This window comes from Temnothorax longispinosus, chromosome 11, assembly GCF_030848805.1.
Source record: "Temnothorax longispinosus isolate EJ_2023e chromosome 11, Tlon_JGU_v1, whole genome shotgun sequence".
NCBI classification, from domain to species: Eukaryota; Metazoa; Arthropoda; class Insecta; order Hymenoptera; family Formicidae; genus Temnothorax; species Temnothorax longispinosus.
The window spans coordinates 2876747-2902714 of record NC_092368.1 but is presented as its reverse complement, the minus strand read 5'-3'; the positions used below and the strand labels follow the sequence as shown (position 1 = coordinate 2902714).

General features: G+C 42.4%; 1 protein-coding gene and 1 long non-coding RNA gene across 7 annotated transcripts in view; one reads left to right on the top strand and one right to left on the bottom strand.

Annotated features, from left to right (window-relative positions):
• Positions 1-23928, bottom strand: part of LOC139822048 (frequenin-2) — a 56055-nt gene extending 32127 nt beyond the window's left edge. For 2 of the 6 annotated variants that reach the window (XR_011734430.1, XM_071793564.1), the window contains exons 1-2: positions 23764-23927; positions 20168-20984 (exon numbers count right to left, since the gene is read on the bottom strand). Coding sequence is in view for 5 of the 6 variants with exons in the window: in XM_071793564.1 (XP_071649665.1) it covers positions 20168-20231 (64 nt within the window). In the remaining variant the exon portion in view is untranslated. Of the gene's footprint in view, positions 1-20167; positions 20985-21555; positions 21860-23202; positions 23278-23662 lie in introns of those variants that run through there. The other 4 variants (XM_071793568.1, XM_071793566.1, XM_071793567.1 and 1 more) reach the window with 4 other exon arrangements.
• The window catches only part of LOC139822050 (uncharacterized), an 83836-nt gene that overhangs the window by 8876 nt on the left and 48992 nt on the right, over positions 1-25968 (top strand). The gene's annotated exons all lie outside the window — the stretch shown is intronic.

Below are 25968 nucleotides of genomic sequence, written 5' to 3'. Positions count from 1 at the left end.
GAATTTTTAAATAGGATATAGGACAGATGTATAAACATGTGATATTGCGCGGTTGCACTGAGTACCGAGAGACGCGAGACACGAGGCTGTGTTTAATCGCGTGCCGTAAGTACGGTGCACGGAGTGTCTTGAATTAATGCCGGCGCGGAGCTCGGCTTCCCTCACGCTCCGCCGTTATTCAAATTTGCCGTTTCACCAGGGGAGCGCCTGCCAACTGACTGTCGGGTCTCGGGTAGGTACGAGGCGTTTATCAAAATGACTGCCTTAAACACGACCCTTCTTATTTTAGGGACGCGTACGTTTGCGGCGCGGTATATATTGTGTAATCTCCCGGGACATGTGTTATTTGCAATTTTAATTTTTCGCGCGCCGCAGGGTAATCGATCTGTAATACATCGTTCGAACTAAAATTATGGGTTTCGCAAAACTCGAGTTCTCATTAGAGATATATTAGATGCCAACGTGCACGTGTGAAAACTTAGTTAAATAAATACGTTTTTAATTCTTTAATTCGGTATTTTCCAAAGAATGCTCCGAATTTATTAAAATATGCTTGAAATAAAAAATATACATGCAGTTGTACCTGTCGCTCTTTAAGTTACTAACGTAAATGAAGAAAATTAAATTGAGTAGCTGATACTTTATGATAATTTGAGTACGAGCGAAATTTTTATAGGGCTTTCAAAAATATGATGTTCTTATGAACTATGCCATTTTCCTCGCGATTTATGTGTAGACTGTGTAGAGCGAACGAATGTACCTTATACGAGAAGTGTTCGTAAAAATAGCGTTATCTAGCTTGAGCTATTTTAATTCGTTGAGTTCCGGGGTTGTTCCATTTAATCATTCGGACTGGTGGTAGTATCGATAGATAAGAGAAAAAGCAGAGGCGAAGGAAAGAGGAGTGCGCCTTTTCAAATAGTTGCTCCGAAAACTCATCTCGATATATACTGCCTTTATCCCACGAGAACGTAATCTCTGCTTATTTTCTCGGCGGAGGCGAGGAATCCCCGTCGTCGACTCATCGCGCCGAGTTCCGATCGACCGGTTGGCCAGATCCTTCCGAATAAAATACAACCCGTGGCTCCGAAATCAGCTCGTTGATCTTTGTCGGTCGAATAACAGCGAGAAAAAAAACCAAATTTGCGAAGAAATATGCGATCTGATAGCGACCGATTTTTCACGATCCCGTGATTTTATCTCGACCAATGCAGGATAGCGTAGGTATTTTCTCTTCTCCTTCGACCTCGAGTCCATTGTCTCCGCTGTTATTTCTCGCAGGCCACCGCGCTGTTCTTTACGAGCGGAAGTGGCGGAAATAAAAAAAAGCGTAAAAACTTTTTTTCTTGGAGAACTAGTTCCGGTCGAGTGATTCTGATCAAGCAACGGAATTGTTTTCCGAGGTCGTCGATTCGATTTCAGAAAACTGTCAGAGGTGAGTTGTTTCGTTTGTTCGTTTCGTTTGCGAACGTGCCATAATATGCATTGTTAAAAGCAGCGATTGTCGTTGCAAGCCATCAAATGTCGGACGCGCGTTCGCGCAATGTCATTGCGAAATTTCGCGGTGGATTAGTTACCGTCGCGGATAACTTTGCGCGATTAAAAGGTGTCGACGAGGGGCGGTCGAACGCGTTACTCGAAAATGGCGAACAGCCGGCGATAATTGCGCAACTTTTTAGCCGTCGCGTGACGTGCCTCCTTGCGATAATCGCTCGTAAAAGTCCGAAAAGTCTGCGTCCTCTTCGACCGCGTTAAGAAGTCCCCGGAAGCTGTCGGGTCGTTAATTAGAATAGCTTTCGAAAACTTCACGGTCGAGATGCGCGCGATGACATGAAGATGGGAAAACTTTCGAGCGGTGTCAACGGTTGTCGCACGCAAAAGGCGATCGCTCTAAAAGTCTATACAGCGCGGCGGGTCTCTCGTCTCTCCGATCTCCCTTAAAGTCTCGTTAACCCCCGGACCGGTTGCGAGAGATGTAATTTATGTCTCGGAGACTCATAATCGAAAAACCATTACCCCCATTTCGTGCTGAGTCGTCGGAATTATTAATAAGTTATGCTTCTCAGTTAATTAGAACGAATTATCCTTGAAGATAATGTTACGATTTCAAGTTCCAATGATGTGACCGACGAAATATTGCGATATTCTAATGACTGACCTGGGCTATAGCTCTTTTTTAAATCAAGATTGAAAAAACTGGTAGAGGAAAATTTTTTATTGTATTCACTTTCTAACTCAGTTAGGTGATTATAATTTTTCCAACTATGCACCTATGCGCTTGAAAGATGTAACTGCGTTTTTTTTTTTTTTTTTTTTTTTTTTTTTTTATATAAAATCATATACTTTCTTAACGTGAATTGATTCTTTTCATTATTCTGCATACAAAAAATATTAAGGTAAGGTAATCGGAATAGTTTTTTCTTATGAAAGTTTTTGAAGGATATAATCTGTATTCGCAGCAATTTATTTCAAAGAATAACTTGAAAGAACGAATTACCATAACTTATTCTAATGTAACTAGTGACCATTTTGAAAATATTATAAAAACCGTAGAAAAATGTGTAAGAGAATATTTAGACTGTCACGGTGGTATATTTCAGCACTTAATGCAATAAAATAATTTTGATATAAAATATGCAATATTTGGAAAAATATTGACCTTCCGATTACTTTATTCTGATACCTTTATTTGCAGAATAATGAGAAGAATCGATTTACGTTAAAAAGAGTATATGATTCCATAAAAAGAGATACAGTTACATTTTGCAAGTGCATTGGTATTATTTGAAAAAATATGATCACAGAATAGTGGTATAGAGATCATACTAAACAATGAAAGATTTTTCATTACCACTTTTATCTATCTTAACTCAGAATGTTATTGTAACTCTGGTAACTCAATTACTAGAGTCCCCTTGTATGCGTATCTCTCTGATACGAAAAGAGAAACAAAAATGTATTTTTTTATGCAGCATGCACAATGATGATTTATGAATGGATTGTAAAATGCATTTCGTGCAATCGCGTATGAAAAAATTCGCGCGTTTATTCCGGGATTAACGATTAACGTGTTAAATGTGACTATTTACGCGCGCAATATAGGTTATCACTCCTCTTTTGTTTTATCAGTTTTTATGCGAAAATTTTTGATAGACCAGATTTCCGAGGCTTTATAATGGATTAAATCTTTATTTATATCTCATGCGTAATTTATACCTGACAATAAAAAATATTTAAAGGGCGTGTAAAAATAGATGGACGTTCCCTGCGTTCAAAAATGATCCACGTAAGTTACATATATAATCCGGGTATATATATGTATATATATATATTTTTTGTTTTGAGAAACTAATTCCCTAATTAAGTTCAAAAATAAAAGCGACGAGGAAAAGTCAATAAAATACGCGCAGGAGGGATGCAAACGAAAGATTTCCTCGTTTTTTTAAGTAAAAATTATACGTACCCACTGTACTGCCTGATGGTTAAAAAATAAAAATAAAAGAGATTCAATTTTGTATTGAGACAATAGAATGTTTTGGGGATAAAAAAATTGTATCTGTTTTTTTTTTCGGTAGAATTGACGCGCGGAGGTGTGCGGCATGTGGTTCGTTTAAAGGATATAATGCGGACGAGAATGCTCGGTTGCTGCAAAATATGCGTCGTCGTAATACGCGCGATACGTAAGCTTCTCCGCGGGGATACACAACGCCTGGTTGCACGTAAATGCGGATCCGTCGCGCGGCTGTACATACTCTGTCGTGTATACAGGTATGCATTCTGTTTGCACACACGCGAGGGAACGTGAACGATTGCGCAAATACGACGGACTCGCCCGGCGATGCGACGATGCAACGCGGCGGTAGCTTCACCGAGAAAGAGAGAGAGGGAGGGAGAGCGAGACAGAGAGAGAGGAATTTCGGGACATTATGCACGCGAGTGCAAATACAATTTATACACAGATAGTTGTTACGTTTATATATACGAGTTTGCGCATACGACGTCACCGCCATCCGCTCCGAACACCGTAATTGGGACAGAGTAAGCGCAGGGTGTAAAGGGTTAACTTTCGAAGTTCCGCGTGTTCTGGTCGGAGATGCGGACTGCGGCGTTGCGCGAACTGCGCGGTAAATTTTCACGGGTTGTCGCAGCACATTGCAGGATTCGACACTCGCGCGCATCCTTTGTGACCGGGGATTAATGCAGTCTAGTCCGCATTTATGCGCGGGAAACCCGGAAGTGCTAGCTGGTCGCGAATTGTACAATTTTATCTCCGTGAAAACATACGAACGGCTCTCGGTCAGGGAATTCCGCGCGCACCGCTGATCGTGTATCGTGTTTCACCGCCGCTGGCAACTCCCGATGCGACGCCCGAACAGTGTATAGTTTGGTCGGTGGGTAACCAAGTCTCTCTTCGTTTCCGGCGGAATTCAATTTCCACGCGAGCGTTATCGAGGATCCGCACCTCCGCGTCTCTTACGCTATGCAGACTGCAAATCCGTCGCCGGCGCGTTTACAGTATACCCTATCGTCGCCTTCTATCTATCATCGGCATCGACAATTTACGGCACGATCGCCTCGCTTATGCGATGCACGTGCACGTGCGTAACACGCCTCCGCAATTTGCGACGATAACCGGCGCCGTGCCGTTACGACAACAACGACGGCGATAATGGTGGAAAATCGTCGACGGGAAAGTGGAGTCACGCCTCTTATTAGCGGGCCGATCTCAGCCCGAGGAGAAACTCCACTTTTCAAGGTTCGTTATCTCGTACTCGTTTAAGCAAAGAGGTTTAAGCAAAGAGCAAATGTAACATCAGTCTATCTCACGTCAGATAGCACAGCTCGGTGTAGCTCGCAACTTTTTTAGCGATATTATTGCACGTGATGCCCAACTTTTGCTTGGAATGTTTTAATTTACATTTTAATTCATATAACAATTTAAAACGAAAAAGTAGTTACTGATTGAGGATAAACTTTACTCGCCGAATATTTAGTTTTTTTTTTTTTTTTTTTCTAATCTGAAATATTTCTCAACAAATTAAATAATTGAATAATTTCAGCATAATCCACCGACATCGTCAATTGAAGAAGAATGGTTGCGATCTTTGAATCGAGTTCGCTCGGTAAATCGATTTTGAATGTGAACAGATTCGCAGTTCCGTGTATTTCCGTGAAACAACTGGTTGCAAAGTGCATTTTAATGGAACGCTTGAATTAACGGCGCCGTCCCGGATGTAACGCGATCGAATCCGACGGGACGCATTGTGCACGCATTGCGATACACGTTGCGAGAATATGGTAACGACTCGTGCGAACTATTTACGCGGACGCAATTGGGACGGTGTTTCGTGCAATCGTGTAACACAATTACGACGATCTCACCGCGTTGATAGAAGCGAATTGAATTAAATTTTGACGACTCTCGCGTTTTATATGCGATCTTTGCGCGCGGTAAACTTGCGCTCGGACAGGAAATGCGACTGATGCATTTTATTATATTATTTCGTAATAAAATGTCGTGGCGATGGTGTGACAGTTACATGCGGTGTGTCAGGCAAATTAAATTTCTAGTCGGCGCTTGTACGCGGCACGGTCTAGCGGTATATTGGATCTCTGCGTGTTATTAGTGAAAAACGAGAAACGAGGAAAATCGCAAAAAGCTTTGGTTACTTTTGCGGAATATTGATTCGGCTATATTTTTTTATTATCGTTAACAAAGTTTACAGTGTAGTCTTAGTAATTGCAAACAATAACGTAATTGTTGAAATTTGCTGAATAATAGTTAATAACAATCTATATAGTAAACGATTAATTATTAATAATATATGCATATGAATAACGGATGATGTTAATTAATCGAACTGCGCACAAGCTACTGTTCGTGTTATTTCGAGATCGCGTGTACGTCGTGAAAGCCACAAAATCTCTCGTTAAATATACTAATTCCATTGCCGATTTGGCACGAGCGTGCGGAACAAACACGGGCGAGATTCGCAGGACGATAAATCGTTGATCTATGTCTATGTCTACGTCTACGCCCGTGTTGATTCCCGTACGGTTGTGTCTTACCTCCGCTCCGCTTCGTCACCTCTCTCGCGCACAAGTGCTCTCCCACCAATTACTGGGATACACATAAACGCGGCTTTGACAGACGGTGGAAGTGTGCGTTGCGGTTTAAGCTTCCGTGCGACACGAGACATCGTCACATCGCTATTGTCTCGAAACGCGACAAGACAGCGGCACGCATATCATCCCACACGTGCGAGAAGCGTGTCACGAAACGGAGTGCCAAGTCAACTTTTTTAATCTCTTTTTTTCAATCTCTTTTAATGACAGCGAGATGGATCGAGGTTTCGGTCGAGTCTGCATGATTTATTTAAAAAAAAAAGCGGCACGCCACAGTTTTAATCTACAATTAATCCCGGGTTCGAATGAATAGGAAACAAAAACTTTATCGAGAAACATGTTACACGGGACATCGATCACTTATACTCACTATAATTAAAATGATTTGATATTTGTAATATTATTCTCGCGTTCGTAAGCATTGCGACTGAACGCGGAGAATGTCGAGTGTGAAATATAGAATATAAGGGTGATTATTGTAGCGTTAATTAACGCGTGTAATCCTGCATAACTGTTGTATCGAGTTGCATCTGAGTTTATTAATATTTTTCACTCACGCTGAAAGCGTGCGTGTAAATATGCCGCATGGGAGGCGCCGAACAAAATACCGGATAATCCCAGCGTATTAATTAACATGCGTAATTGGCCATGTTTTTCACTTGACTCGTATACGTGTGAGTATCTTCAAGTATGGATATTTCAGATATTTGGCATCGAGTTAGTTTGTTTATTATGATTTTCCTAATTATTAACATACTACCACGGTATCGTTATCATGAAATCAAATTATTGACACAACGTGAAGTTATAATTATTTATGCAATGATTTGATATTATTACAAGACTCGCGATTTGATACGTAATTGTTTTATCGTTTGCAATGCTTTGTTTGCAACGAACGAACGAAGAAAAATGTGATTCGTTCCTGATCGGCGATTTGACGGCGAATGTCAATGGCCACATTTGAAAAATGCGCACATGCTCAAAATATTGCATGAGTCTTATTGAAAATTTCCATATTCTCTGATAAAATTCATACATTTTCGATAAAATTTTTACGGCTACGATAGACCTCTCGCATTTGACGCGGTTTTTATAAAAAAAAATGTACCTCAAGAGAATGGAAAACACAGCAAGAATAATAGCTATAACTTTGCGAAAAGATCTACGATTTCTTTCGTTCATTCGTTCCTTCGTTCGTTCATTCTATTAGATTGTCCGTCATCCTTCTTCTCCTTATCTTCATCTTCCACTCTTGGCATAAAAATGAGAATTGTGTTTGCGCGGTCATGCCGGAGCGTGGAAAGGGAATTTCTAAGAAGAAGTAAAGAGACGGCTCCAGCGCCGAGCAAAAGACTTCGCCCGGCCCATCTGTATTCCATTTTCTTAGAATAAGGAGCTATCGTGCTCCTTCCATCGACGCCGGAGTGCACCGTGTCGTCTGATTTTACTGCTGGAAATCACTCGAGGACGCGAGTATGGCAGGCGCATACGTTCTAACAACTAGAAAAAACCTTTCACGCGAGCCCCATTTTCCCTGCCTCTGGCATCCCGAAAATAAATGCATTCCGCATTCACGCTATCTCGCGATTTTTCTATTACCGCGGGCTAAAAAAAAACGATTAATCTATATTGAAATTTTCTGCGGCATATGTTAATTAACATCGTGTCGATGTGTACAAAAAATGCGTTCTTTTTATAGCAATGATTTTTAAGTAATTTTCGAAAGAAGGTGAGATATATAAATATATGTGTAATAAGATCCAAAAGTTTCCGATTCAAGGATATAAAAAATATAAAACAATTTTTTTCGATATCTTTATTCAATAGGTACCGATACGTTTTTTAGAACGATAAATTAATTTTTTTATTTATTACTAAAAATATATTTTAAATTTTTATCCTTGAAATAGTTTAATACTGCGGAAATAACTTTTTCATCATCGGTGTTTTTTCCACGCAAATTAAATTTTAATTTTGAAAATAAAAAAAATAATCGGGGCTATAGGGCGGGTGATGAAGAAGTGATTCCGTAGTGTTCAAAAGTTCAGAAAAATTAATTCCTTGTTCTAAAAAAATACATTGAAATAAAGAGCGATTATATTTTTTGAAAAATAAAAATGGTTGTTTTATTTTACTCATCACTTTTTTAATACCTTTGAGCCGGAAACTTTTGGACCTCATTTTGTAAAATTGAAGAAAAACTTCAGTAACATTTTCTAGTAATATTTTGCATTACCGAAATAATTTATAATTTTTGTTTATATAGCGCATATTTTATAAATATTTGATTCTCTCGCCATGCATATAGATCATCAGATTTTAAGCAGAATCGTCTGTTTCCTTTAAAAATTGGCAAAATTGAAAAATTTTTATCAAAACAACGATATATTGTTACTCTTTGAAATACTCACGGGAATATTCGCGATAAAGGGATGAAGAACAAATTCTCTCAGGTGACAACTGGGTTATCCATTTTTATTAACACATTAATAAAAATCGATCATATTTTCCATGTCGTCCGTCGTGGAAGAGCCGCGTGATATTAAATATTAAATAAATGGTTGTAAAAATGGAGGAATTCCAGGATAAAATATAACCGCGGTTACGCACATTTCTGCGTTTCCTAAAAGATAAAAGACCCACGACGCCGACGACCACCTTAAATCGTTTGTGACTTGCAGTTCGTATTCCAGTCGAGTGCATCGTGCTTTTATGTTCCTTGCGAAACCGGGGCTCGCAAAATCGAACGTGATCGGCATTTCGTCCACGGAACATTACGATACGGAACATGCGGGTCCGCCAATACCTGACATTTTAGATTTTATGGCTAATAAAAATCACTTTCACGTTCATCCAAACAGATATCGGCACTAATCGCGAAATAATTTATTTTGTTTCGTCTGTCTAATTTATTTCTTCCATACAAAGGTATAAGATATAAGATCGCTCGAAGATCAGCAGCTATCCGAATTCTAAAAGACTATATATTTTAACAGAGCTCTGCTCTTTTTCTGTTATTTCTAAATTTTATCGCGTGTAAACGAGCGATCGTTTTTTAATGGTTTTTAAATGGCGTGGAAGGTTCGAAAAAGAAATAACTGCCGAGTCAAATGCAAAAAATACGCGATACCATTGTACCTTTTTTACATCGCGAAACGATTTAATATAGCGGTTTGATAATGGATAAAGTGATTACTCTTCCAGACTTGTAGAATATATACAGTAGATAGCTGAGATTTTTTGGTACATTCGATAGATATTTAATTAACATTATTGAACATAATTCTATATAAAGAACACGCTAACGTCTTATAAAAGGAAACCGCTTTTGCCATCGTTTGATTAAAATCGAACGCCCGAAGATGTCTTTGGGCTCTCGACTCTTCTCTCCGTCTCGCCTGAAATACACTCGTTCCACTCATTCACGTTCAGTAATCGAATTTCCTCTATCGAACGGCACTGAGGCCAACTTTTTCTCTTCGTGAGGAATCGAGCGCTTTGATCTCATTAAGCTCGTTAAAGCGCTTGGAATTCTTCGGATTCCTTCGAGAAGCTAATAAGTGTATTCTTACGTTCGTATTACATCGTACGAAGATATGAATGAAGATAGATGCGATCTCGCTGCTGTGTCTCATATGCAAAACTACGCTGTATAAATAAAATAGGCCATGTTAAAAATTTTTACAATCTGTTTTAAATCTTAATTATCTTTTTGTTTTTTTCCGGCGTGAGTCACAACGGTATAATTTCCATCAGATATTTTTCTTTGAGTTACAAGTACCATTTATTTTGCCACAGATCGGAAAAAGTTATATGTACTTTATTGGATCAGATCTCTCAATATTCATCATGAAACAGCTTTCTGGATAAAAAGTTACCCTATAGCGGCATCCGATGTCGATGCTAAAACCTGATGTTAAAACCCGAACAAAAAAAAATGTCAATGTGTTCTCAATCTGAGGTTCCGATAAGATAATCTCGCTGTTTTAGTATCATTGAAATGCAGATTTATCGCTGTAGTAATGACACCGGCAATAATTTTATTTTTATCGTCGTATCGCGGCGCACGGACGCGCGCAAAAACGAGACAGTTCCATTCAAATCCAATTACCTCTCTCCGATGCAGCTTCACTCGTTCGCTATAACTTACCAGAGATACAATGATATTTTTGTTCGGTTTAATAAAAGTCTCTTAAGCACATATAGCATACCGTAAATCTCTTTTATGTACTCCAGCGTACATAGAACGGTCTTTGCGAGAGAGCGGAGCCGCGCGCATCGAAATAGCTTTGCCGTCCATGCGGTAGGTATCGGAGATGGAAATGCGCGCGTGCAGTAATGTACGTACGAATATTCGTACGGTTTCGCGTAATCTATATAGCCGCGCGTCTATACAAAGGAAATATCTGTATTCGCATAGTTTCGATATGCGAAAAGAGCAATCATGCCTCTCTTATGCTACTGCGTTTCATTTTCGTTCGTTTATTTTTTTCGCTACGCCGAGACTTCGAACGGCTTAATCTAGCCGAGCTGTTGAATGTATGAATCATTAATAGAACGATATCAGCGCACTCGGTACACGACCGTGCGCGCAAGGGCCCGCGGGATTACGGCAACCGGTCCCATAAATTCAACCTCGTTTGAACAAAGGGCGGATTCTCGGGGTACATCCGGTTCCTCCGCCCAGCAGCCGGGCGCGCGTATCTATCGCGCCGTCCTAGATTCTAGTTCCAAGCGTTTCGGGACTGTAACGAGATTACAGGGGCTGGAAATTAACATCGGAGAAATATACCGTTGCCGCGCGAGAAGTTGGCCGAAACTCCTCGGCGTTGGTTGCGCCGCGCCTCCGCATGTTCGCCGGTTCGAAGAGCGAGGCGCGAAGGAAACGACTGCTCGATAGTCAATTAGCGCTCATTTAAGCGGGATCACGCATCGATAAGTGATTCGTTCGGCGCGAGAGCGTGTTTCGCTCGTTGCCGCTCGTAGTTATTCGCACGGATATTCGATTTTCCCGTCGGGATAATTGCCGTCGGCGTTCCCCGCCCTCTCGTTGGCGCTACGTGCATCCTCGAATAATCGTTGCCTTAACTGATCGGTGGGATTTCGTGTCTCCTCGTCAGTTGCCTAGAGTAGACGAGGTGTAACCCCGAAAGACTCGTCCTGCGGGGATACAAGCGACGTGTAAAGGACGCGCATGCAAGAGTTTGCACTTTCCGCGCGGCTGTTATGTCTTTGAGAAATTAAATTAACCCCGTGCACGCTCGCGCACGTGGCTGAAAAATTTAGGATAAGAGCACTTCGTGATAGGGAAGCGAGCATTTTCCTCGGAAAGAGAACAGCGGGGCTGTACACGTATAACACAATTTCATAAAGCATACTTTACGTTTATGACCGGTAATCGTTATATTTTCATTTTGGAGGTGTATAAGGAGGAATATAATATCATTCGCACAACTTATGGAACGTCTGACAACGATGCTTTGTTAAACATCACTTTTAGTTTATAATCTCTTACGTAAACTATTGCAATTTAATCAATTTAGTCATTTCATTACTTCAGGTATTTCTCTCATGCAAATAGAGAACGTAACGGACCATGTCGGATTTGGCGAACTCGTCGATTTGTACACTGAAATGGCACGAACGTACATTCCGACAGCTTCCGAACTCTCGATTTAGCTGCTTGTATCAACTAAATGGAACTTTCAAATTTGCTTTATTTAGATACGTGGGTGGATGTAAATATTTTAATACAATGTAAATATCAACGCGGCTCTGCAACTGTATTAATGTTGCTAAAGCGAAATTTCAAGTTAATTTTATCCAGGCGGGGCCGCAGCTTATAGATATTTAGAAATCACCTCATATTGCGAAACGGAAAGTTGACGGGCGTACAGAGTACAAACTCGCGGCAAAACGCGAAGCTCGACAGGCAGAGCGATTACATATGCGGCCGGCCGATAATCGTCGACGTCTAGTTCGCACGCGTGTATAATACCCCCTGGCAAGCGCATAGGCGACGGCGACGTGCGCGGCGAGTGAAAAAGCATCACGTGCATCGATCGTTCACCGTGACAGACGACGTGCCGAGGCGGGGGGATAGTCGGCGGGTAAAAATGAATAATAACCGACGACGACGTCGACGTCGCGTTTGCAAAGGACGGAAAAGGAAGCGTTCGCAAACTTCACGTATCGTCGTTTCCATCCCGGAGGGGGCTGAGGGAAGGAGACGAGGGTAAAAGACGCGGGGGGATGGCGGGGGTCACCCAGGCGAACGTATTCGTTCTGCCGTTCTCGCGACGGGAAGAAAAAAGGACACCGGCGACGAATCGCAGCGGTTTTAACGCGCGACGCCGACGCCGACGCCGACGCCGACGCGTCGCGGAGGCGTTTTGTCAACGCGAGCCAAGCTTCGTATCGTCAACTTGTACGCGATACGCTTGTTCGATTTTTCCGTCCTGGTTTCTTTCGTAGGAAAAGCGCGCCGGGTCACTAGCGAAAATAACATTCAATACCTATGACCCGAAATAAACCGCGGTCGATTTCGCGAGTATCGCGAACTTCCTGGAAAATTGCCGGACGCGAAGCTCTCTTTTCCGCGATTCCCGAAGGATGAAACGTGACTCCGAGAATTTTCTGGATGATTCATGGTCGATGCGCTGCTCGCCGTCGCTCGACGGCGGGGATTTAAGCCGGGGGATTGAAGTCGGCACGAAACTCGCCGAGTATTACTTCTCTCGCGTCCGACGGGTAAGGACTTCGCTCGGACATAAAGCTGATGCGGGAAAAATGAACGGAGCCGAACATCTGCCGTAAAAGTGTCTGCGAATTTATTGTTTTCGTTGACTTTGTAATGTGACGCGACATAAAAGCGAATTTAAGTATCCAATACTACTCAGGGAGTATATAAGGAAGCCATAAGCAGAGGGATATGTCGGAGCTATGGCGATAAAAGCGAAGTTCTTTTCCCTTACGGCTGAACTCAGATATTTATTTGTTATAGGTATCTCGTTAGATGTGGAGTAAAATAGGTGGGGATGAAGTAAATATCAGTGAGGCTTTACCCGATATTTGTTTTAAATTCCTAAATAAGGTCATAAACACCTCTGTATACGTGAGTCGATCAGTTAGAACTTGCGGGAGGCTGCCTAGGAAAAACGGCGAAACTTTGTCGTAACGTAATACCCGATCGTCCATCGTGGCGGCACTCTAGCTAGATCCTAAAGAGAAATTGAGTAACATCTCGCGAGAAACCGAAGATAAATGATAGTTTTCGCAGTTTATCGGCAAGATCCTCGCGGTTCGCGGGCGTGTATCACGAAGAACCCGAGCGCAGTTTGTCTGCGAGTTTACACGCAGACAAATTGCGCGCAAGAACTTTGCCGGTCGTCGGTTGAACCTCGCGAGCGTGCGTAAGTAAACTACGCCAGTAAACTACGTGAGGAACGTAGATCAGGGACACTCGAGATAAAGCCGGGACAGGAAAAGTGAGGGACGTAATCTCGCATCAGATAAATTAATAAGCCGCTTGTGATAATGGCGCGTGTATCACGCGATTGCGAGAACGAATGCCGAGACTCGAGCACGAGGTCCTCGTAATCGCTCGTAGCGCAACGTAGTCGCGAAACATTGTTTCGCCGGACTGCCTATTGATTTTCATGGGCAGATTAAATGGAAGTTTCCTGAGCGAGTGTGTGAACGGTGCTCAAGCTTGCGACAATGGTCGTAATGACGCGAAATGTTTGTATCCGGGCGTTTATGGGCGAATGTTAACTACGGACGAAATTGCCATCGGATAGTTTTATTATAGGAAATGAAATAGGTAATGCTTGGATAACTGTTAAATAAAAGGATAAGTATCAATTTTTAATTGTTTCTTGAAATACGAGCCTACTGGTATAACGAGATAATGGTATTTTGTATGTGCGAAATGAATATTTATATAAGCGGCAGTTAAGTAATAGAGTTGAAATTATTACCGGATACAAACTATAATATGTTCAAACGATCTCTCATTTAAATATAACTTTTTTTGATTATTCTTAAAAATATTTTATGTATATTTAATGTCGAAGCGACATCGATAAATAACAGAATGAAAATAATGCTGCGCCAGCGATTTTATGGTGTTTTGTATATTGACTGTTCTATGGAGTGAGAATCCCTCTTTTAGGAGGATTGCATGGTTGACCGATGAATTCTATTGTCTTGGTATATGAAGCTTCAGGAAGCTATATCGAAGCTATATGTGCATTGCAGTTATGAAATGTGTGTATCGTCGATTTTATTACAATATACTGCGTAGCACACTTCATTTTATGTTTGTGCGCGGTAATTAACAGTTATCTCTCAAATGTCTTTTTTCGTAAATGTGGCATTAATAAAGTCGCTTTTATTGCTCGGGATTATGTCGAAGCTTAATCGGGAAAACGGTGGGATTTTCGTCGACAATCGTGGGATTGTTTCTACGATCCCACCCGGCTTATCCTTTTTTGGCAAATTTATTTGAAAATAAAAACTTATTTACATAGCTAAGATTGCTTCGAATGTGAATTAAAATTAATTCGATTTGTTAAAATCTATATAAATTTAATTACTAATATAATTAGCTTTATAGCCATTAGCGTTAACTAGAGTTAATGCGCCACTTCTTTATACCGTCGCTGATATATGATATCGCGTTATCGCGTAGCGTAATGCGTGATACAGGATCGGAGAGCGAAGATCAGATCGCCGTTACGAGCTTAACATTACTCATCGCGATTTTATTGGATTACAGGATTACACGAAGGCGAGGGAAGAATATTTGTAAATCGACGATAAAATTTCTTGCGCGCAATGTACATACAATTTATAATTTGTCGGTTAATTTTATCTATGGAATAATTTGTTATATTTAGCAATCCGCTTAGCGGAATTTTCTTTTGCGCGAGTGTGTGACACGGGAGCAGAAAGTTGTAGTAAATTCGATCGCGCTAAATCTAATAATCGCGAACAAGGGTGCATTACGCCGCAATTAGGTATTTCGCATTTATGTCACAAGGGTGCCTGCTAATTTGAATTTTATCAAAGATTCCACGCGTGCGTGTGCTGCTCTCAAACATTGTTACTATACCTCCTATGTACAAGGGGCCGGATCTACAATTTCCGCGAAATGCCATGTTCTCCGTTCCCGTAATTAATACTTACTGATCATTAATTATTCGCAGCATAGTTGCGGCATTGGCGAGGCAGTCGCCAATCATGGTGCAACCCGGTCGTTCGCTCGCTCGCTCACTCGCTCGACGAAAGGTGAATCGGATTATCAACCTAAACCAACCGGGTCTGAATTTATAATCCAAAAGGACGATGATGCCCGGCTAAAGGTGCATTCGCGCGTGAAATTCCTCGTGACTGCAGGCCTCTAACGAGCTCGTAATCCGTAATAACTTGTAATTTCATAGTTATTATTTCCGTAATGAGAACACCGGATCTCTCTCTCCCTCTCTCTCTCTCTCTCTCTCTTTCGTATGTTCGTCCAGCTGACAAATTCGCGACAGTAATTTATCGCCGTTATTGGACTCTCGTGCTATCACGTTAAATCGCGACAGGCATCGGGCTTGACGTTCGTGCGCTGCTGGCGCGGAGATGTCGCATCGATAGCGCATAATTTAAACTAAATGTTACAGCAAGATGACATCCGACCGCGCCGCTAGCGCCATCCGCTCGTGACGATTTGTTTTACGAATATTATAATCCCACGCATTCGTGTTCCGTGCCCGTTTTGCAATTTACATGTCATGTTTTCTCCATCGATATTTTCCATTTAAATGTGTTTCCCAGTTTCGCAATTCGAAGCAGCGTTTTAATTTCGCACAATTGTTTCGCAATATTTTGTTTTTTAACGTTCAATTAGAGAAACTATCGACGACGATATCGCTGTACCAATTTTTGTAATCGATTCATAACGATCCATTGTTGAGTCGTTCTCTAATTTCAGATGAAATTTCGTATAAAGTCAGTGCCGTCATTTTCCATACTCCAATCTATCTGTGAAGCTACTCATGCGTTCATGGAAACTTTTACGGGGATATTCACGAAAATCCCTTCTCGTATCGATCGACTTGTCCAGAAATTGCGGACTCCGAAATTGGTTTTCGGATAAGACAGGTATTTTCCGCCGCGTTAAGCACGCTAAAAGCGAAGCGCAGTTTAAATTCGTGCCTTTAAAAGTCTACTCTCGACGATCGCAATTAAAGTTCAAGAGCGTGTCTAGTTTAGCAAGTTTCGCGAGAGACTCTTCCTTCGCGTAAATAATATAAAAATCCGGCGATAAAACGCGTCACCGCAATAAATAACGAAATCCGTGGCGAATTTCCGCGATGGGAATTTCCTCAAAGGACTCTGGAATGCCCTCGGAAGTTGCGCCTCCCGACAACGAGTCGTGCACGAATCGGAAGTTATCGAAGGAGCGAATCATTGAAAGGTTTTGTCCGTCCAGGCGGAATAATAGACGCGAGAGCGGAAGATATTTTCAACCTCGCAGCTGATCACCGAGGCGTGCCTATCTTCGCGACAAAGACCCTTCTAAATGTATCAACGGTGCTCTAATAGATAAGAGCTCGGACCTCGGCTCGGACCGGGCGTCTGAAGATTGAAACTATCTATCAAGCCTAGACCTTTTGGCTGATCCTTTCCAGTGTCTTGTATCTTATTTTAGGGCTTATAAAGGTTGACATTATAGTAGCAGCCGTTTTGTACAATATTAAATTGGTAGGAAAGTAATTGTAAGAATTAATTTTGATTTATCGAGACAAGAAGGATTACATGGTATTATTATCTTGACTTTACGTATTCTGGTACGTAATTATATAGCTAATAGAATTGTAAAACGTTTTTATATTTTTATAAGATATTTCAGATAATATATTTATAAAGGCGTTGATAAAATTAATACACACACATGAATACACGATACTTAATAATAATTTATTTGTTGAAATTTATTTGGTTTACTTATGAAGAATTATAAACCTAATAAATTTTGACAAATAAATTATTATTAAGTAACGTGTATTCATGTGTGTGTATTAATTACCGGATATGTCATAAATATTTCCGAAACAATGGAAATTTTTCTGAATTTATAACTTGGGTGAAAATTATAAATTGGATAAAAATTCGTGAATGTCTAACAAATCTCGAATTATATATTCTATAAATATCAATGTTTAAAAATTATTTGATTGCAGGCAATTAAAATAAACTATTTCAAATTGAAGAGTAGTCGAAATTATTTTTTTACACTACGAACAAGCTAGTGAATAGAATGTCGTTGGAGAAGCTGCAAGTAATTCAGAGCAAGGCTTTGATGTTCGTTAGGGGCGGTCTGCGTAAAGTTGCACCTGGATTATTCCCACACACGGGTATAACGGAAACAGGACGGTAAACGAGCGCGATGTACGAATTTTACGGCACGTTGAACCGCTCTTTGTGCTTGAAAGAAAAGCGGGAAACCGGAGAATATTGTCGGATGAGATTATATTTTTTTTGTCGACGCGACTCGACACATTGCGCGGCATAAACGGCTGAAAACGCTTTTAACTTTCAATCAATTTCGACAAACAGTCGCGCTTTGGTTAATTAATTCGTATTCTTGCATCACGACGACAAGGAGTGCCCGACGACCAAGGTGGTGACGCAAACGTTATTTCAGGGCTCTTTATCGGGTTTGTATTAATTGCAAAACAAACACGCGCGTGAATTGATTGAAACCTGGCTCACTTTTCTCGCGTGTCGATAAATATTTGTGCGACCATGTTCGAGCAAAGTTAACATTTCAACGTCGATAGTACCTTATTCAGAAACGGGGTAAGCGTTCACGTAAGCGTTGCCACTTTCAGTTTGGCACGATTTACTTTACCCGAAATCAAAGCGCGATGACGTCGACAATGGCGTGTAACATTAAATGCGTGCGGCTCGGTGATAGAATACGTTGGCACGCATTATTGATGCAGGTGCAAACCCAAGAAGCTATACTTGTTTAATAAAGTTGGTCTTGCAACGGGTGTACTTGACGATATTCCTCGGTACACGCAACTTTTTATTATACTAGGTCATCCGGTCGGTCGAGTTAATAAATTGACGGTTATCAAAGTATAAAGACACAAATAAGTCATGACAGCTGGATTATCAGAAATCCTGTACATACACTTTGTCTATATCTGACACAGTTATTGTCTAACTAGAAACTGTCGGCGCGAAACAGGAATGTCGTTTTCGTTTAGCGTATGTTTCAGATTTCTGTAGGAAATGTACACATCTATTAAATATCGTAAACGAAAACGAAGAAACAATGCCAATTTTAAGAAATAAGGATAGTCGTTTATGGAGCTGATATATTTGCATCATTATAGTAATTATTTTCTGTGTACGATACAAGCAAACAACTGAATAACACGATAAAGTTTTGTTTAACTACAAACTGTCACAATAGTGCGAAACAGGAATGTCGTTTTCGTTTAGCGTGTACGCGTTTTAGATTTCTGTAAGAAATGTGTATTTATTAAATTTTAAGTATCGTAAACGAAACGAGAAAATAATATAAATTCTAAGAAATGAATGTAAAACTTTATGGCGTTAATATATTCCCATCTATCATAGTAATTATTTTCTGTACGATGCGAGCAAATGACTGAACAATAGGGCATAAAGGACGATGTCCTCTTATCATTAATCACGATACGATCGATGTCACAAGAGGCTTTAGAAAGGGCACTGACATAGAAAAACGTTGACTTAAAATTTCATTGTCAGGTCTGTCGCTTTGCAAAAACGTTTATTGAACGATCCGCGCGTTCCCGTGATGTTTATTAATTGAATTTGCTTTTGCGCACGAGGTCGCGTCGATCTGCCAGCGGTGAGGGCGAAAATCCTAATAAGGGTTCACGTGAAAGCTATCATTGGTGCCAGAGTAATCACTTGGAAATGTCCAGACCAAAAACGCACCTGCCCTTCACTGCATTTTCACCCGAATAATTCACCGAGAACTCCGCCCGCCGTGTACATTTTTTGCGCGCCCGTGGCCGGGAATATTTAGCCGTTAACGACGCGACAATTTTCACGTGAGAATTATACTCGTATTATATAATGTTGGGGACCCGCGTTCATCATTTTGTTACCGAGATTTTTAACGGTTTTCGCCGTTACTGTCCGTTCTCACGATTGTTCTATAGACTATTCAAGCTTGGTGTAAAACCGCATGGTGTAAATATTAGACTTGGTTGTAAATGTAGTTACCGTATTGCGCAACTTTTTACTGAAAGATTAAATAGAAGTCCACGGTTTGTAGACGTCGCGCTCGCTATCGAATCGAGCTCTCGTTCAACGGAAACAAAGCCACGTGGCGTGGAAGCGCGGTGTGCCGTTGCTTCCGACAGGCAAACTTTGTGGAATGGATTAAACGCGTTTTATCGAATGAAGGAGGGTATGTCGTCGTTGCGGCGCGTATTGAACGACCATGCGATCGATGCGCGTTTAACGTGCAGACAGAGGGAATGCGGAGAGAAAGCGATAGACCGATAAGGAGAGAGAGGGAAAGAGAGAGAGAAAAGGGGGACAGTGAGTCGTTCAACGTTGGAAGCTGCGCGGTTACCTGGATCGCCAAAATAACGCGGTAGGTCAGTCGGAAAAACCGGAGAAGCTCGCCCTCCCCTCCCCCCTCGTTCATCTTTTGGTCCTGCAATCCTCGCGCCAGCTCGCTCGGAAGAATCCGCGACTCGGAAGACCCACTTTTTGAAGAGTTGCAACGTTGGAAGGAGCACAACCGTTCGTCACGACCGCGCCAGACGATTTAACTTGGCGTTTACGACCGGCGAACACGAAAATATCGCGCGCGCGTCCGGAAATTTATTATGATCGCGATAATCGGGGACACGCGCCTCCGTTGTGCGATATAATCCGCCCGTGACGCGATTTCGCACGCACTTGCACAACAACAATGCGATAAGGGAGATAGTATATGGCGAGTACGACGACCAAGAAGGTTATTGCTACTTACAGTACGTGTCGGTGGTAAGACGATCGATGGTATCCTGCTTGAGCTTGCTATTCTTCTTACCCATCTTCGTAGTTTGGAGCGGGTTCTAACGCGCGCGCGAGTTACACCAATCTCCTCTTCGCCGAGTCCAAGACTCCGCTTCTAAATTGGATCTCTTTTGTTGCGGATTCTCACCGTCCGCCTTGCATCTCCCGATTTCGCTAAATTACAGTCGACAGAACGAAGCTTACGTTCTCACGGATGCACCGGGAACGATCGGAGTACGACCGGCTGGTTTCCGCGTTGGTTCACGAAGACAGGAAGGATTTGCTGGACGATGAAGTTTCTCGAGGCGCGAGACACGCGAATTGTCTTTCCTGGAATTCCCCGTTCCCCGCCGAGTTTCTCGACTCCTCCTGTTTCGTAGCCGCGAAGGTACTCTATCGAATTCCACTTGATAAGTTTCCCCGCCTGCTGCAACTTCCTCCCCCGTTGAGCCGAAGTCTTCCTTCCAATTCCCCTCCCGCCTTCGACAAGTTCGCTGAATTCAATCTGAAGGCGGATGGTGTTTTGCAGAACGGCGAAAACTTTCTTCGCGGGAAGAACCACGAGCTCCTTGATAAATTTGCGTCGCGATCGAGGGCACGGCGGTGCCGAATCTCGAATGATAGAGTTTGATTTAATTTGCTCGAGATGTGCAGGCAGGCGAGGGGGGCGCTTTATAATCAATTTAATTACAACACGGGATGTTCGATATCACTCGCGTCCGTCTTGCTAATGGGGTCGATTCGTTGATATGCTTCTCACGTAGATTTTCTTTTCGATGATATTGCTTTCTCTGTGAAGAAGACAAGGGGGAATTTTAATGAGAACGCGAGCTCTCTCCCGTGAATCAGTCACGGGATTGCAGCTTCCCATTTTTCTTTCACACTCGATGCGTTCGTTTTGAAGCGTCACCGCGAAAATTAGAGCCAGATATTAGAAATTTAATCACGTTTGAACAGCGAATTGTAGGCGAGCGTCGAGAGGAAGAACCGACAATTTTCCGGTGCGATAAGTTTTGCGGAATCGTTAATCGCACCGTTTGGTCTCTTCGCTGAAGTTTCAAAATTCGCCGATAAACTTCAATTCGCAAAGATCGTATCGGAAAATTAAGACGAACTCGGAGAAGGCTGGGAAACGTTACTGCAAAGTTCATCAAAGTGGTTACGTAGTTGAGAAATTCGTCTCTAAAAACTAAATAAACGGACTCGTTAAATACCCACAATGAGCGTATTTTTGTCTTTCGAGACTAATGATGAGATATTCGAGTGTAATGCAAATGAATGTCACGCGCAAAGATACAGTGTCGCTTCAAATCGAGCGTATTAAAGTTTCAAAGGTCGTAAGACCAGACAACCGATACAGACTACTTTCGTAACTTGCACTAGCCAATCCCTTCTGGGCCATTATATGAAGGGCTTTAAAGGCCAACAGCGTTACGATATCTCCAACCTTATCCCGAGATTAAACGGAATTTCCACTAAATGTATTTCCTTAGCTCTCACTGTCACGATTCCCTTGTTCCGCTACGACCGCCTTTAATCCTATCGTTTTCCGGATGCCACGAAAGAATATATATCAGGCCGTTTGTCACTCGGGAGCGATTAACTGTTATTACAATGTTTCTCTTTCCTCTCCTCTATTCGTTTATTGTCATTACAGGTTTTTCAACTATTAATAAAAAAGGACAAAAGTATGAAAAAATTATGAAGTTATATGATATAAGGAATTTTTAACTATAAAGAATTTAATTTAATCTCTTTGAATATTTGCAAAATAGCGAGATATTAAATTAAAGTTTGGCAGATCTTCGTTTAAAATATGCAGTAAGGAATGATCAAGGGAAACAATAAATTACTGTTAAAAAATCTTGAGGTAATTATTAATCTAATTTGCGATGCGCGAATTGATAAGACAGAAGAAACGTGAATTCAGGATTATATCAGCGTATTTATCGCGACGTCATTAGCGCTAGTGAATAATGAATTGTGCCCTTTCCGTGCTTTCTATATCTATCCCCAATCTCTTCTCAGCGCTCACCGTCCGGGCGGATTAATCGAGTCGCGATTGAAGCCAACGAAAATTCTCTCGGCTAAAGGCCCCGAGAGGAAAAAGCCCCGATTCGTGGAGATTGAATGAAGATGGAAAATACTGTCCGACATGCCGCGAGCTGATTCGGCACGAAGCCGTTCGTCGTCGTCGGAACTTTGTAAAAACTTGGGATGGAATAACAATGGACGAACAGGACGCGCGCAGTCTCCGCGCAAGAGAGCGGGTCATGGAATGAAGTTACAGCAAAGTTGGGGACACCCTTTTTCTTCCCTTTAACATGGAGATTTCACTCGTTTCTGAATGACGTATGCGGCATGACAAAGGAGGAAGCGAGCGATCAGCCAAGCGAGATCTCACTCTCGGGGAGAATCCGCGTGAATCCGAATGCAGATCAGTCAGGCTGGTGCGAATTCGCGTCACGTCGCGGTCGCGATGGCGCGTAGTGTCTCGTCGCGTCGCGTTCCCGCGAAGTTCGTTTAAACGCGCCCGATACCGGGGGGGATTTTGATTCATGCGTTGTTCATGCCGCGTCGCACGAACGAAATTGCGGAAGTCGATCTGCATGAGAGACGTGCCACTGCAACGGGCGGTCCTGCGAAATTCGGGGACGTCGAAGGCCGCGACGAGAGGGAGAGAGACAGCCTTGTGGAATGATTAACTTCTGGTCGAGGTCGTGCTGCACCCTTGACCTGATGCCGTATGACACCTGAACGTACGTTTCCTGGAGCACGCGTTATAATATTACGTTGTAATATAATCGAGCTGATCGGTAGTGAAGAAAAGATTCGAGGGCAAGTGAAAAGTGAAGTGGAAGCGAAAGCGGCTAAACGAGGAAATACGCGGGAGCAATTTCTCGTTCTCCAGCTTGCGAATCCTCTGGAGAACGTTCGTGCTGAAAGGCCACGGAAGCCTGATTATCGAGATGCCCTCTCCTGGCGCAGCAGCCCATTCATAAAACAAACCGGATATCGACGAGACATCTGCTCTCCGAGGTGCACTAAAGCGTCGTGTCTTCGCAGCTTTCGTCGCGTGCACCAACAACTCGCACAACTTTTGCACAGAACGTCGATAAGGTTGTGGAGAACATCATCGGGGGGGCTCTGAATAAAGACGGCGCGAGAAAACCAGCTGGCGGGCGGGAATCTTGCGCGTTATTCGCGAAACGTGATCGCTCTCAACAGACCATCGCTATTTAGGACCCTCACTCTGGGAGAGATTAAACCACTGGTCAGGCCGATGAAGATATAGCCGGAATATCGCGTTCCGATAATTCGCAAACGATAAGCTTGTCGACGTAAATCGGTATTTCGACTATTCGAACCGTATCGATTCGCCGCGCGATTACATTGCGGAGCAATCGGCTCGCGCGGAGATTGGCTCTGTCACACGCAACTTGACACGATTAATATGGACAGATAATACTGCGCTTGGAAGCTGGCGAACCAGCACCGTATCCAGTTGGTCCCCCCGGCGTTCACCATGGAACCCCCTCACGGTCCCGCTCGCGCGGTGTTCATGCGAACCTGTGCTCGTAGGCGCGTTCCCTCGCGAGTACTCTATCCGGATACTTGATAGTAAATAGGATTTCATTCATGAGTTCTCAATCGCTAGGCGAGGTATGTTCGTCGGCGAAGCGCGGATCAGTGACGTCATAGCGTCGCGGCGCCTGGCGTCAGACTGGCTCGGCGATGACATTACGTGGAAGTGTATTGGAGGTTACGATGGCGCAAGCGCACCACTCGAACCTCGAGGAGGATGCTCGGACTATCCAACCCTCCCGTTCTCTCCTCCACACAGCGGTTCCTCCGATTCCGCCACCTTCGATTCTCGTGCATTCTCTCCCTCTCTCGCTCGGTACGTGCCTACGCTCTCGCCGTCTCGGTCGATTGCGTTCTGCGTCGTTTTCACCCTTGTCTCTCTTTTCCCGATTTTCTCAACTAATTCTCCCGCCTGTCCTCCTTCCTCCCGCGCTTTTCTTTTTCCTTCCCCCGCTGGAAATTTTTCCGTCTCGGCTGCACGCACGAGTGGTGCGCCGTCTCCCTTGATTTCATCTCTCCACGCGCCGCCGTCTCTTTCGCGGATCCGTTTCTACCACTTCGTCTCCTTCCCCGCGGCGCCGAGATGCCCTTACCTCTTCACTTCCAGTTGACTATAATTCTCTCTAGTCTTACAAATATTGTTAGCACCCTTGGCGCTTTCGGGGGAAACTTCGGCCCCGGCGCGCCCCGTAAAGTTCCATTATGAAATTAACCCGGGCGAATATTCGTATTCGGAGAGGAGTTCGCGTTTTTATTATTATTTATCATCTTTTATTGCACGATCGTCGCCACTGTCGGCGTCGTGTTCGTTTTTGTTTCCAACTTTATCCACGAACTGTAATAAATATTACTTTGGTCGTCCGTCATTTAGCGTTTGGAATTTTTACTGTTATTTCCGATAAACTGAAAAAGGCAAGGAAAAATATAAATGCTGCACTAGAATACACAATATTACACTGTGAACAACGAGCATAAAATAAAGAAATGCGAAACTTTAGAAGCTTTTTTGGTATGGTTATGTATGATGATACGAGATCAATCACTGTAAACACTATCAAATAGAATATTCTGGAGAATTGAAAAAGATTAATGAGACGATCGTGCTACGGCCCATTAATAGTTTTATTCCGACAAAATAAAAGAGATACGCGCAAGAAAGGATACGGATCGTAAAAGTGATACGTGCACAATTTTGAAACACGGCAACAGTTTTTCGCTGTGGTGTTTTATCATGATGAGATCAATCACTTAAGAACACCATCGGTTACCGTAATTCGCAGAGTTTGTGGGAAAAGGGATGCTCCGGTGAAACAACATTTTTCGATTGAGTGGAACTCACGTGAAGACGAAGAGGATACCAATGCTCGCGCGGTACCTATATCGCGTCGGTAGCGGATTTTCGCGTCGATCGTTCTCCGAGTCTGCACGATGAATTCAACGCGATGAATTTCAATCGACGCGGATTCGCCGGCTGATACATGAATAAAAGAAACTAAGGTTTGCGTGATACCGCAGATTTCTTGGTCCGATGACAAAAACGGTTTATTTCAACCTCCACCTTTATCACCGATGCTCGAAAGGCTGCTTACATTACGCCATACTTATAACATAATCGCTATAAATAAAATATTACATTTAATAAAAAACATATAATAATAATAGGAAGATGAAATTTTAGGATGAACGAAAATCATAATATTTTAGAAAAAATATTATAAAATGTTTGACAGCTTTTTAGAGTAACTCACAGATTGGAACGTTTCTTTGTAATATGTTTTCACTTTTAATCCTCTTTTTCGCGAATTGTAATCAATCAAGTGCCGCCGTGGTAATAAATTCTCAGCGTCTAATTGTCTCTTAGTGATAATAGCTTCAAGCCCGCTGCGCGAAATCCTCGTTCAAAACTCGTGTAGTTTTTCGCTGACTGTCGAGATACTGCAGCAACTTGATTTAATTTTGTCTCTATCGACTAGCCACGAAAGTAGCTATCATCGTGAGCATGTATGTCTCTAGAAAATATAGCATTATCCTTTTTCTCCCCTATCTCTTCCTCCTCCTCCTGCTGGAGTAATAACAAAAGTATTCGATATGGCGTACGTCGAACAGTAACGAACAAAGCGTAAACGAAAGTGGAGCACGTCAGCAGTCCTCCGCGCCGCGTCGGCAGTCCTCGACATAAAAACGTCGATG